Below are 14,352 nucleotides of genomic sequence, written 5' to 3'. Positions count from 1 at the left end.
TCCAGCATCCTGCAGTGTCCCTTCCCGAAGCCTCCATCATTCTGTCTGTCCCTCTCATTGTCAACAGGCAAGCTGGACGACTTCAGTAGTGAAGAGGGGGGATTGGATGTGGGCTCCTTGCCACTGCCCTGGTTAGCAGCTAGATCCCAGGACCTGACCTTTACTGTTCTGCTTATATCCACTGATTTTTGTGGGTATAAGCAGAACAGTTTGTTCTCCATTGTTCCTGGAACTCTTCTTTCCAGTTTGTCTCTTAACTCAGACAAGACCCTGTGGGTATAAACCGAAACTCTACCCCTGGAGCAATAACTGCCCAGACTGCCCAGGCCAGTTTGAGTTTAACCCCTGACTCCTTCCTGCACAGATGGACCATGGAGTGACCCGTGGAACGACTGAAAGTCACCTTCACCGCATTATAGTGCTAAAATCTCTGCCCAGGGAAGAGCACAACACACGCCTAGGCACATTACCTTAAGGTGCATGTGTGAACTTATGCCCCCCAACACACACACCATGGCAGGGCTCCTCTTTCTTTTCTTTCTTTCTTTCTTTTTTTTTTAAGATTTTTATTCATTTATTTGACAGAGAGACAGCCAGACAGGGAACACAAGCAGTGGGGGGTGGCAGAGGGAGAAGTAGGTTTCCCACTGCGCAGGGAGCTTGATGCGGGGCTCCACCTGAGACCCATGATCGTGACCCGAGCTGAAGGCAGACCCTTAATGACTGAGCCACCCAGGCGCCCTGGACTCCTGTTTCTGACTACTCATCCTAACCCTAAATAAAAAGAACACATCCTGCTTTGGAAATTGCTCCCTGTGATCTCCTTGTCTGCTACAAATAAAGTTTTCTTTGTATGACAGTTCGACCTGGTGTAGTTTCTGTATGTGACTCACCAAGGAGCAAATGATGTTAGTTCACTTGCACCTTTTCCCCACCTCCAAACTTCTCCACAAATGGACCTTCTCTGGCGCCTGGTTGGGCTCCCTGCTCAGCAGGAAGCCTGCTTTTCCTTTTCCCGCTCCTCTCTCGCCATCTCTCCGTCAAATAAATAAATGAAATCTTTAAAAAAAAAAAAAATTGCCTTCTCCTGCCTCCTCATGATCAGAGGAGGAAGTGGCCCTTTTCCTCCCCTCTGAAACTTGCCACATCATTCACACCCTCCCCTTGTGTCTGTTTCTCCTTCACCTGCCCCTCAGCTCGGCCTCAGATGTCCTCTCTTCCTAGAAAACCTGGCTCCCTATTTCACCTTGCTCTCCAGCTAATATCCATTCTCCTCTCACGGCCTCTGTTTACCTGCTTCCTGGTGTCTTCTGGGTTAGCTGCCCTCTGACTTTTAATTCATCACTCTACAGTATCTGTTCTCAAAATGGTCACCAAAACCTGTTAATTATTAAATGAAATGGGCTTTCCAGTACTTAGCCTGACTTTTTGACAGTGTTTGACTTTACTGACCACTCGTCTAAAATTCTGTCATCCTTGGATTCCCACACTTTCTCCTGATTCTTTTTCTATCCATCCAATTGCCCATTCTAATTATTTTTAAATTATTTATTTACTTTCTAAGGAATCTCTGTGCCCAGTGTGGGGCTTAAGCTCACGTCCCCGAGATCAAGAGTTGCATGCTCTTCTGACTGAGCTGGCCAGATGCCCCAATAAGTTTATTTTTTGCTGATCTCACTATATTTAGACTAAGATGGAATGGTTTCGAGTCCCTTTTTTTGCCATTTATCAATGCTGTGGCCTTCAGCAATTTTTCCATAAGAAATGCGGCTAATAATACAGATTTAATGATTGGGTATGAGAATTAAAGCAGATAATGCATTAAAACTGCCTCATTCAATGGCTGACAAAAATAGCAATCGAGGAGCACCTCGGTGGCTCAGTGGGTTAAAGCCTCTGCCTTCAGCTCAGGTCATGATGTCAGGGTCCTGTGATCGAGCCCTGCATTGCGGGGCGGGGGGGGGGTTCTGCTCAGTGGGGGGCCTGCTTCTCCCTATCTCTCTGCCTGCCTCTCTGCCTGCTTGTGATCTCTCTCTGTCAAATAAATAAATAAAATCTTAAAAAAAAAGAATTAGTAGTCTGGACATTTTCATTTTCTTCTTTTCCTTCAGTGACCTCTCTCCCAACTCCCTTTTCTGCCAAATTACTTTTTTAGTTCACCTTACTTTTTGGGGTGTTGTAAGATCCCAGGATTTGGGACTCAGCACTGAATTCAAATCCCTTTCCTACCTCTTTACCAGCCCCGTGACCCTGGGCATGTTGTTGCTCTCAAAACTTGGTTTTCACATCTATAAAATGGGAATAGTAGTTCCTTACAGGATCAGTGTGTGTGTGCATTGAGGGGGGGTATAAATAAGTAAATATTAAAAATATATTGCATATATATAAATTAAAATATCATTATATATATTTTTTATACCTAGGAAAGGATATGGTGAAGTGTTTAGCACAGTCCTGGCAGGTAGTAAGCCTCAGTAGATAGTAGTTCCTGTCTTATTTGCAGCTGACCTACGCCTGTCACCCACAGGTACCCTCAAACAGGCATCTCCCACCCAGCCCCCATCTCTTGCGCTCTAGCCCCTGTATTTTGCCAAATGGCTGTAGAACATCTTCACTCTGGTGTAAAGAGTAAAGAGTCTGATAGCTCAGACTCTTGTTCAAAACTGAAGTATGCGGGGAGCGCCTGTGGCTCAGTTGGTTAAGCGACTGCCTTGGCTCAGGTCATGATCCTGGAGTCCCACATCAGACTCCCTGCTCAGCAGGAAGTCTGCTTCTCCCGCTGACTTCTCTCCTCTCATGCTCTCTCTCTTTCATTGTCTCTCTTTGCTTCTCAAATAAATAAATAAAATATTTGAAAAAAAAACTGAACTATGTGCTCGTCACATATTCTCTATCTCAGTGAAAGCAAGTTTTTCCCTCATACAACTTTTTGTTTCTTCTCTTTTTGTCACTGCTTTTATCCCATCAGCCACCTGACTTGTTTCTGGAATTTGTCCTTTTCTGATTATACTGCTTCAGTTCAGGTCCTTATAATCTCTCACTTGAATTATTGCCTGGTCTCCTCATTGGTTCTCTGAATCTGAATGCTCCTCATTCTATCCCGTGTTCTACTGTGTGTCCAGAGTGACCTTTCTAGGATGCAGGTCTCACTGTTGTACCCTCCTGTTTCAAAAGGCCACACATTGCCACTGAAGGTCTTTGAGCTTTAAGTCTAGGTATGGGTAGGTCTTGTGCTGACCTATTTCTCCACCATCATCACCGGCAACTGAAAGCTCAGCCCACACACGAATTTGTAGCTGGCTGTTCCTCCAGGATACCATATGCCTTCACTGCTCACTCTTCTCTCCCTCCCTTCCTCCCTCCTTGCCTTCCTCCCTTCCTCCTTCTTTGTTTTGTTTTGTTTCATTTTTTTCTTTTCTTTCCCTCCCTCCCTTCCTTCATTGCCTTCCTTCCCTCCCTCCCTCACTTCTCTCTCCCTCCCTCCCTTTCTCTGTTTACTTCTTTCTCTGTTTGCCTTTCTTTCTCTCCTTTCCCTCTTTCTTTCTTTCTCTTCGTTCTTTCTTCACCACCTCTCCCTAGGATGCCTTTTTCCCCTTCTCCAACTGGCAGACATCCTTAGGGAACCAGACAAATGTCTCCCTTCCTCTAGACCCTTCCCTGATCCCCACATCCTTCCATCATGTTGCTCCTTCTGTGCACAGATAGTATTTTTTAATGTTTGCCTGTTGTCTCAGAGAACAACTTTATGACATAGTTATGTGCCTGTAAGCACTGGTCTTGGCACAAGCCAGGAGAATAATAGGGGCTCAAGAAAAGTTGATAGGTTTGAGTCAATGAATGCCTGAAATTTTAGGGTCTAGAAGGATCTTATGAGATGGAATCTAACAAGTTGAAGATCATTAAAGGTACATGTAGAGGTAGAGAAATTCTACACGCACAAGGATGAAAGTAATGTGGTTTAACAGCAAAATGTGTTAAAATCACTTAGGGGTTTTGGTTGACAACTCTGAGCCAACAATATTAGGTGGTAACCAAAAAAAAAAAAAAAAAAATGGAAAGAAAAGAATATGAAGTTTCTTAAATGAAGAAACTGAGTGTCCGCTGTTACACCTGGAGTATCATGTTTGTGACTGTGTTTTGTGGTTTTAGAGGTATTTATATTAGAATAGCAACAATTATTGAAATTATTTTTTTTAGTGTTTTTTGAAAAAAAAAAATACCCAAATAGAGAAACCACTGGCTAACACAATCAAGAAGAAAAAGGGAAGAAGCACAAAAATACAAAATAAGAAATGGCAGGGGAAAGGAAATCATCGAAACAGACAAAAATGTACAGGACACTTTAGGCCTTCCTTCCAGCAAATACATTTGAGAGCTTTGTGAAATGCATGGTTTCCTGGGAAAACAAAGATAACCACAATTGATAGAGATAGCAGGTGTGAACAGAACAATTTCCGTAGAGGAAAAGGAGATACTTAGTAAGTATCCATCTCTCAAAAAAAGCATCAGGCCCAGATTTCTTCACAGAGAAATGCTACCAAGCCTTCCAATATCAAATAGTCCCAGTGCTCTATATATTATTAAAGAGAGTTGAAAATGAAGGGAAACTTTCCACTTCTTTTTATGAAACAGGTATAATATTGACTATCTCCACATGATACAGTACAGAAAACTATTACTTATTCATAATGTTTATAAATATCCATGAAAAAATATAAAATATATAGTGCTAATATAAGACAAATAAATATTTTATTAACAAATAGAATCCAACACTATGTAAAAATATAATTCATATGATAAGTCAAAGTAAGTGCATTATTTGGAAATCCATTAATATCATATACCATATTAGTAGAGTTTAGAATAAATAATCATAGGATTATCTCCATAAATGCTGACAAAACTTTTGTCAGAATTCAACATCCAGTCTTTGTGACAATATTCAAGAAAATAGGACTTGATGGATACTTTCTTAACATGATTTTATTTATATATATACACATAAATATATGTATATATAACATATGTATATACGATGTATGTATATAAAATATGTGTGTACATGTATATATATGTATATATATATACATGTGTTTTTATGTATAGCTATACACGTAATGTATTTTCATCTTAGTCTTAAAACCAGTAATATTGGGAAAGACTACAAGTATTTTCTTTCTTTATTTTTTTTAAAGATTTTATTTATTTATTTGACAGAGAGTGAGATCACAAGTAGGCAGAGAGGCAGGCAGAGAGAGAGGAGGAAGCAGGCTCCCTGCCAAGCAGAGAGCCCAGTGCGGGTCTCGATCCCAGGACCCTGAGATCATGACCTGAGCCGAAGGCAGAAGCTTAACCCACTGATGTAACCATACAGTTAGACTAAAGGGATTGATTAGAGGCACAAGGATTAGTAGAGTAAAACTATCTCGGTTTGCAGATGGTATCTTAGTAAACCTGGAAAACCACACAGAATCGATGACATGACTAACTCAGACAATAAAAGTTAAGGTAATAGGGTGTAAAATTAACCTACCGAAATCAATAGCCTTCATATACACCAACAATAGCCAGTTAGGGAACATAATGGTGGAAAAAACCCTTTACAGTAGCAACAAAGAAGTTAAATATTTAGGAACTAAACAAGAAATGTGCAAACTTTAAAACACTCCTGAAAGACATGATTAAACAAATGAAAAGTCATCCTCTGTTCTTGGGTAGGATAATTCAACAACAGAAAGAAATCAGTACTCCCTAAGTAATTTTAAAATTTGATATGATCTTAATAATAATTCTAACAAGTTTTTACAGGAAGTTAGACAAATCAATATAAAGTTTACATGCGTTTACATAAATACGCAAGAATAGTCAAGAAAACACTAAAAAAGATTTTTCTGGACAGGACTAGCCCTTCCAGACATTAAAATGTACTATAGTGCCTGGGTGGCACAGTCAGTTACGTACCTGACTCTTGATTTCGGCTCAGGTCATGATCTCAGGGTAATGAGATCAAGCCTTGCATTAGGCTCCATTCCCACCACGGATCCTGCTTGAGATCTCACTCTCCCTCTGCCCCTCCTGTTCATGCTCTCTCTCTTTCTCTCTCTCAAATAAATACATAAATCTTAAAAAGATGATTAACACATTATTCAGTGCATGAGTAAATAAGTGAAATAGAATAGAAAGCCATGGAAGAAACCCAAGAACGAATGGAAATTAGGTCAGTAATAAAGATGGCATCTCAAATCACTGGATAAGAAGTCTTTTTTAAAAAATATACTTTATTTCCTGCATTTTTTTTAATTGTGATAAAAACATAACAGTTTTCCCCAGGGGTACAGGTCTGTGAATCGCCAGGTTTACATTATATGTTTATTAAAAAAAAAAATTTGGAAGGGGAGGCGAACCATAAGAGACTATGGACTCTGAAAAACAACCTGAGGGTTTTGAAGGGTCAGGGGTGGGAGGTTGGGGGAACAGGTGGTGGGTAATGGGGAGGGCACGTTTTGCATGGAGCACTGGGTGTTGTGCAAAAACAATGAATACTGTTACGCTGAAAAAATAAATAAAATGGAAAAAAAAAACCAAAAAACATAACAGTTTTTTTCAGTCAGTTAAGCATCTGGTTTTGGTTCAGGTCATGATCTCAGGGCTCTGGTCCCGAGCCCTGCTTTGGGCTCTGTGTTCAGTGCAGCCTGCTTCTTTCTCTCCCTCTGCTCGTCACACCACTCATGCTGTCCCTCTCTCTCTCTCAAATACATAAATAAAATCTTTTTAAAAAACCATATAACACAAAATTTACCATCTTAGCCATTTTTAGGGGTAAAGATTAGTGTTAAGTTTATTCACATTGTGAAAAAGATCTTCAGAACTTTTTCTTCCTGCAAAACCAAAACTGTACCTGTGTGTTTGTGTGTGTGTGTGTGTGTGAGAGAGACACACACACACACAGATACACAGAGACTAGATTATTTCATTTATAAAAACGTCCTCAAAATTTTTCTGTTGTAACATGTGACAGAATTTCCCTCCTTTTTTAATGGACACTGGATTGCTTATTTTTTGGTTATTGTAAATAATGGTGCTATAAACAGGGTGTATATGAATTTCTCTGATTCCCTGCTTTCGGGACCATTGCCTTGAGGCAGTGTTGTTAGCCCTGTTTATCTGTGCTGAAGTGTGTCAGGCACATGAATGAAAAGACTGTATGATGTGAAACCCTTTAAAAAGCAAAGCCACCAACTTTTCCTTGTAGTTTTTGATATTCTGGGTTTAAGTAGATCATTTTTACTGTAATCCTATGTATAAAAATGATTATCCTATAAGGACAGTCATCTTGTTTACTTTAGCATAATTCTGATAAATTGAAAAATTTTAAAGGGAAAATATAAGATATGAAGATAACTATTTCTAAAAGCTTAGGACCCATTTGAATTGAGAAAATGTCAAATATTCCATATCCTTGCACATTATTCTCTTGGCTATAGGGTAAAAATCAGAATTATCTTGGGGCGCCTGGGTGGCTCAGTGGATTAAGCCACTGCCTTCGGCTCAGGTCATGATCTCAGGGTCCTGGGATCGAGCCCAGCATCGGGCTCTCTGCTCTGCGGGGAGCCTGCTTCCTCCTCTCTCTCTGCCTGCCTCTCTGCCTACTTGTGATCTCTCTCTCTGTCAAATAAATAAATAAAATCTTTAAAAAAAATCAGAATTATCTTAAGTATCACCAATTTGGAGGGTTTTTTTAAAAAAAGATTTTATTTATTTATTGGACACAGAGATAGAGATCACAAGTAGATAGAGAGGCAGGCAGAGAGAGGGGGATGCAGGCTCCCCGCTGAGCAGAGAGCCCGATGCGGGGCTCGATCCCAGGACCCTGGGATCATGACCTGAGCCGAAGGCAGAGGCTTTAACCCACTGAGACATCGAGGCGCCCCTCCCTGTGTTTTTCTTACTGATATTTGTTTTTCTCTTTTTGCTCCTGTTTGAAGGTACAATCACTGGTTTGATGGAATGGCTTTGCTTCACCAGTTCAAGATGGAGAAGGGCATGGTAACCTACAGAAGCAAGTTCCTGCAGAGTGATACATATAAGACCAATAGTGTTCATGACCGAATTGTGATCTCAGAATTTGGCACGTTGGCTCTCCCTGATCCGTGCAAGAATATTTTTGAACGTTTCCTGTCAAAGTTTGAGCTGCCTGGTAAGCAGTCTTTACTATACCCAGAATTCGTGGGTGATAGTGATGATTATTTAGTTATGACATGCGTCAATCTATATAAATACATACATTGAAATAGATTTTTTTTTTTGTACAAGAGGATGTTTAAACTGTGTTGTTGCTCTGATTGTGTGCCACAGTGCCTTGTGGTGTTTAACTCTGGGGTTTGGTTTCAGAGTTAACTGACAATACCAGTGTCAACTATGTGCGGTACAAGGGTGACTACTATGTTAGCACTGAGACCAACTTTATGAATAAAGTGGACATTAAAACTCTGGAAAAAACAGAAAAGGTAAAATAAAGGCTAAAAAAATGAATAAAATAGACCCTAAAATTTTTTTTCTTTCAGAACACTTTTTAGAATAGTATATATCTGAAGAAGAAATTGAAGGGGTGCCTGGGTGGCTCAGGCAGTTAAGTGGCTGGCTCTTCGTGCCCTGTGTCATGCCTTCCTGCTTAGTAGGGAGTCTGCTTCAGGATTCTCTTTTTCTCCCTCTGCCTCCCCCCAAAATAAATAAATTCTTGGGTTGGGCCGCTGCCTTCGGCTCGGGTCGTGATCTCGGGGTCCTGGGATCGAGTCCCGCATCGGGCTCTCCGCTCGGCGGGGAGCCTGCTTCCCTCTCTCTCTCTCTCTGCCTGCCTCTCTGTCTACTTGTGATCTCTCTCTGTCAAATAAATAAATAAAATCTTTAAAAAAAAAAAGAGAGAATTCTAGACTACTACTTCCTTAGTCCTAATATCTGAAGGCTATGGTAAAGGAGAGATAGAATAGTATATATTTACTCTGGCCATTTCATGTTCTTGCTAGCTATAGGTAGAAGTGGACTAGAGATTGTCTAGACCCATGCTGCGTTCACTTAACACTTTAATTAAAAGTAAATAAAATTTCGGGGACACCTGGGTGGCTCAGTTGATTAAGCCGCTGCCTTCGGCTCAGATCATGGTCCCAGGGTCCTGGCGGCTCAGATCATGGTCCCAGGATCCTGGGATCAAGTCCTGAATCGGGTTCCTTGCTCAGCGGGAAGCCTGCTTCTCTCTCTGTCTCTGCCTGCCACTCTGCCTGCTTGTGCTCTCTCTCTCTTGCTCTCTGACAAATAAATAAATAAAATCTTTAAAAAAAAAAAAAGGTAAGGGGCGCCTGGGTGGCTCAGTGGGTTAAAGCCTCTGCCTTTGGCTCAGATCATGGTCCCAGGGTCCATGGGTCCAGGGTCCAGGGTCCTGGGATCGGGCCCCACATTGGGCTTTTGCTTGGCAGGAAGCCTGCTTCCTCCTCTCTCTCTGCCTACTTGTGATTTCTGTCTGTCAAATAAAATCTTTAAAAAAAAAAAAAAAGGCAAATAAAATTTTGGACCAGAATTTTAATGTTAATTCTTTTTTTTTCCTGGTTCATAAAGATCTTCATTTTTTTCATTTTGTATATATATTTTTTATTTTTGTTTATAAACATATAATGTATTATTAGCCCCAGGGGTACAGGTCTGTGTTAGTTCTTATTTTTTTATTTTTTTTAAGATTTTATTTATTTATTTGACAAACACAGATTACAAGTAGGCAAGAGAGGCAGGCAGGGAGAGAGAGGAGGAAGCAGGCTCTCCACGGAGCAGAGAGCCTGATGCGGGCCTCCATCCCAGGACTCTGGGATCATGACCTGAGCCGAAAGCAGAGGCTTTAACCCACTGAGCCACCCAGGTGCCCCTAATTCTTATTTTTTATACTTTCCTATGATCTTGGGGAAAAAAATCCATATTGGATAATCATTTTTGTCCATTTGTTGTTGGTGGTGGAGTTTTTTTGTTTATTAGTTTCTTTAGTAGGAAAAATAATTTTGATTTCGTAGAGGTGAGATATTAGGGATTATATTATAGTTTTCTTATTCCATTTTTAAAATATTTGGCACATTCCTATTGCCTATGGGTCTAAGTAGAGCTTGCTTATGTAACATTTAAAAGTCCTGATGGTCTTAAATTTGCAGGTAGACTGGAGCAAATTTATTGCTGTGAATGGAGCAACTGCACATCCTCATTATGACCCAGATGGAACAACATACAACATGGGGAACTCGTATGGGCTACATGGTAAAGTTGGAACAAAGGCCTTTTTAAAAATAATTAGAAGTCAACTATCTTTCCAGGGTTTCATTATAGTTAAATTTGTAAGCCTATTGGAACTTAGTTTGAAAGGTTCAGAAAGAAATCTCCAAACTGGTATAACTAAGCTTAAAGTCTATAATTTACTGTGTTCTGTGGTCCTTGTGCACATAAGCTTAGCAACTGATTTGCTGTTTGACCTTTTCAGCATGACTTACTTTTATATGTTCTATTTTGCTTTTCATCTCACAGGCATTGTAGGAATTTTCAGTATGTATTTCTCAAACTTGAATTTCTTAAAAGAATCATATTGTAAGTACAAAAAAATATAGAATGCTGCAGCAAAGAGATATGGGGAAGGTACATTGTTTATTACATGGGAAGGAATTTTTATCATGAGAGTAACACACTATGGAGTAGGTTAAGGTTATAGTGTGGTTGCATTTCCAACTGTTTATATCACATCTCTTTCCTCATCATCCACATATTTTCCAGCTGCCTATCAATCTGCCCCAGAAAGTTCTAATAGCTAATAATGATAGCTAAAATTTATTACAGAGTGTGAATATCTAGTGTATGTTGGTGTTAAGCGTTTTTCCGTATATCTTGTCATTTAATCCTTAAAACAGCTCTCTGAGAAAGGTACTATTATCGCCCCCATTGTATAGACAATGGCAGTAAACCTTGAGAAGTTTTAGGATACTTGCTTAGGCAAGCTTCTAAGTGTGTAAGATGAGTCTTGAGCCTGAATCACACCCAAAGTCACTTTGATAGACCATCTTAGTAATTATTCATTAATGAGTACGTTAGACTCTCAGAGCATGCGAATTCATGTTCCTGTAACCTGAGTACATGTCTCTCTGTTTGAAAAGACATGGGACAGGTGCCTGGGTGGCTCAGTTGGCTGAGCAATCACCTTCGGCTCAGAGATCATGATCCCGGAGTCTTAGGATTGAGTCCTGCATCAAGCTCCCTGCTCAGTGAGAAGTCTGCTTCTCCCTCTGACCCTCTCCCCTCCTATGCTCGCTCTCACTCTCTCTCTCAAATAAATAAATAAAATCTTGAAAAAACAAAAAAGAAACGGGTAGGTGTTAGATATTTCTATCTATCTTAGCTGTCAATCTATCATCTATAACCTGTGAAACCTCCATAGAGTTTAACTTTTGTGTAGGTTACTTTATAGTTTTGGTGAGTGAGTATTGGCTTTCTGCAGGTTGTTGGTCTCTACCTCTCATATTTACACACGTGACGAATGTTATAATGAATACTGCAGGTTTGTTTTTTACTGGCTCAAGCTACCCTGAAACTTCATCACTAAGGTTTCTCTCTCATCTTTCTTACCTGATCTAGGATAGGGTTTTATCCTTCAAAGCTGTTATAGAACACAGCAAACACCCTTTTAGGCAAAATATTTCAGCAAATGGGTAAACTGACTCAGCAGTAATTTTTGGTCCCTCAATCTATTTTGATCATTAAAAAAAGATTCCTTTTTAAAATGGTTTCTGCTCTATATACTTTTTTGGTCTGTTTTTTTTTCTTCCTTTAGCAACATATTAAGAAATTATATTTAATTATTTCTTGTGTCAAGAAACATTTTGCCGAACCGGCTGCATAGAATTCTCCTAAGTAGGTGTACCTATCTTTTTAAAAACTATTTACTTGTTAATATGATTGACAAAAAAATATATTTCATAATAAATTGACTGTATTAATCAAGTAGATAACTTTGTAACTAGTTCTTAATATGATAAAAACTGGCCATTCTGAATTACATATTCTAAAGTAGTCATGAGACCAGTGGTTCTTAGCCTTTAGTGGGGCTAAGAATGTTCTGGAACACTTCTAGCAATATAGATTACTGGGCTTTATCTTCAGAGATTTTGGTTCAGTAGATCTGAAATGTGGCCAAGAATCTGCATTTTAACCACCCCCTTATGCCTAATCTTGGCGCCTGTGAACAAGGTCTCTGGTGATTTTGGTGTAAGTGACTCCTGGATCTTTGAGAAACCCTGCCCCCAGTCATCAGAGACTGTCTTGTTACTTTGCCTCAATTTGCTATTACACAAAGTCCTGAAGAGTCTTCCAGAATTAGACTCACGGTATTGGGGAGGTTATTCTTCTGGGCTTTCCTCTGCGGGGTGTTTCCTAGGTATGTGTCTGCCTTGCTTAGGGCTTCACAACTTGTGGTTAGAACAGTTCATTAACTAAGAGTGGTTAAATTTAGTGAATTGTGTCTTGTCACTTAATCCAGCTTCTGAGATGGGCAGCTCTTCTCTTTATCATCTCCTAACCTCAACTGAACCTGAATTTTCTTTCCTCTTCCCTCTCCTCCTCCTCTTTTTTACTTGATGATTTAGTCCAGTGAGGAGTTTTTGAACTGGAACTCAAATGTACATGTACCTGCAGGGAACTTGAATACCTAAGTTGTATTTGGAGGAAATGTAGTTATTCTCATAGTAAAGTGCTTGCCAGTAATTTCTATGGTTAAGAAGTTAAAAGCTTTTAATTGTTTTAGCCTTTCCATATATTTTAAAAAGACTTTTAAAAATGAACAAAAATCCTCTAAACATTAATCAATCCAGCTAGTTTTTAGTACTAATTAAATATATGTAATCAGTTAGATGGTAATATGATACTCTTGAACTGTAGAGCCTGTCTTTTATCACTTTTATAACTCATCATTGTTTATATATCATGAGCGCTCAGAACACATCTATATCCCCAACTCACACCTCTCCAGTATTTTATAGCCAGTTGCTTACTCGGTGTTTTTAACAAGATGTCTAATAGACATTACAAAATTAATTTACCTAAAAACCAAACTTCGAAATTGTTCCCTAGATTTTTTCTGCTTAAAGTACTCCCCATCTCAGTTGATTCTTCATCCTTCCAGTTGCTCAGGATAATTTTGGAATCATCCTTCCCACCTGTCGCTCGCACATCCGTATCTAGTTGGTCAAAAAGCAATTGCAGCAGTGCCTTCAAAATAAATAAAAAATCCAGCCACTTCATATGACCTCTGCTGCTGGCACTCTGGTGTGAGCCCACCATCCTCTCTCATGTGAATTGTTGTAATAGCTTCTTAACGGGTCTCCGTGCTTCTGTCCCATGTCAGCTCACGCTCAGCATATCAGCTAGTTACCCTTTTAACCCACCCACCTTGTCTCCTTGGATTCTCCTTGTTTACTTTAACAGGGCCACACTGGCCTCCTGACTGTTAATTTGAACTCTCCAGACGTACTCTTGGCTAAGAATCTTTGCATTTACTCTTCTCTCTGCCTGGAATGTGATTCTCCAGGTGTTCTCAAGGCTCTCTTTGTCACCTCCTCCTGGTCTTTCCTCAAATGTCACCTTCTTAGTGAAACCTTCTCAGATCACCATATCGAAAATTGCAAAGAGTGGCCTCCATCTTACTCCTGATTCCAGTTCCCTGTTTTATTTTTCTTTGTAGTTCTTATCATCATCTCATACTTTATATTTTTACTTATGAATGCTTTATTTGGGCTTTATCAGAGAAGATCCTTTTGTATATTTGCACACTGCTATATAGAACTGTCTGGAAGATAAACTTAGGACACTCAGAAGAGTGCCTGGAATATAGTTGGCACTCAATAAGTTGTTGCTGAACAAATGAGTAGAGAACTATATGATTATTTTGTTCCAAAAGAAGCTCAGTGATTGCAAAATTCTGTAGGCTATTGATCCAGTTTTTCAGGACCAGCATTGGCAATTTTAATACCAGAAATATAATTTGAGGTGATCTCAATATTTGTTTATTCATTGAATTACTTTAAAAAATGTTGTTAGTTAACCTGTCAATAGCTATTTGTACTGTGCCTATTGAATGCTAAGTCCTTGCTTGGTACTGAGGTTGCAAAGAGGAATCAGTTTCTGCCCTTGAAGAACTCACCAGTGTACTGGAAAGGAGATAAACAAGCACAAAATTATAGTTCAGTAAGATAAGTATTGTAACTGTATAGGATATAATCAGGGCATAGAGGAGGGGCACCAAATAACTTTGGGGTGGGGAAGACTCAGGGAGTGCTG

At 39.6% G+C, this 14,352-nt stretch overlaps 1 protein-coding gene across 2 annotated transcripts in view; it reads left to right on the top strand.

Moving 5' to 3' along the window:
- The window catches only part of BCO2 (beta-carotene oxygenase 2), a 35,607-nt gene that overhangs the window by 9,416 nt on the left and 11,839 nt on the right, over positions 1-14,352 (top strand). For both annotated transcript variants that reach the window (XM_046016324.1, XM_046016323.1), the window contains exons 3-5: positions 7,989-8,200; positions 8,395-8,510; positions 10,191-10,293. In XM_046016324.1, the coding sequence (XP_045872280.1) occupies positions 7,989-8,200; positions 8,395-8,510; positions 10,191-10,293 (431 nt within the window). The remainder of the gene's footprint in view (positions 1-7,988; positions 8,201-8,394; positions 8,511-10,190; positions 10,294-14,352) is intronic.

The sequence above is a fragment of the Meles meles genome, chromosome 8 (genome assembly GCF_922984935.1).
Source record: "Meles meles chromosome 8, mMelMel3.1 paternal haplotype, whole genome shotgun sequence".
NCBI lineage: Eukaryota > Metazoa > Chordata > Mammalia > Carnivora > Mustelidae > Meles > Meles meles.
The sequence above is the reverse complement of the archived record's forward strand: the minus strand, read 5'-3'. Positions and strand labels throughout refer to the sequence as shown.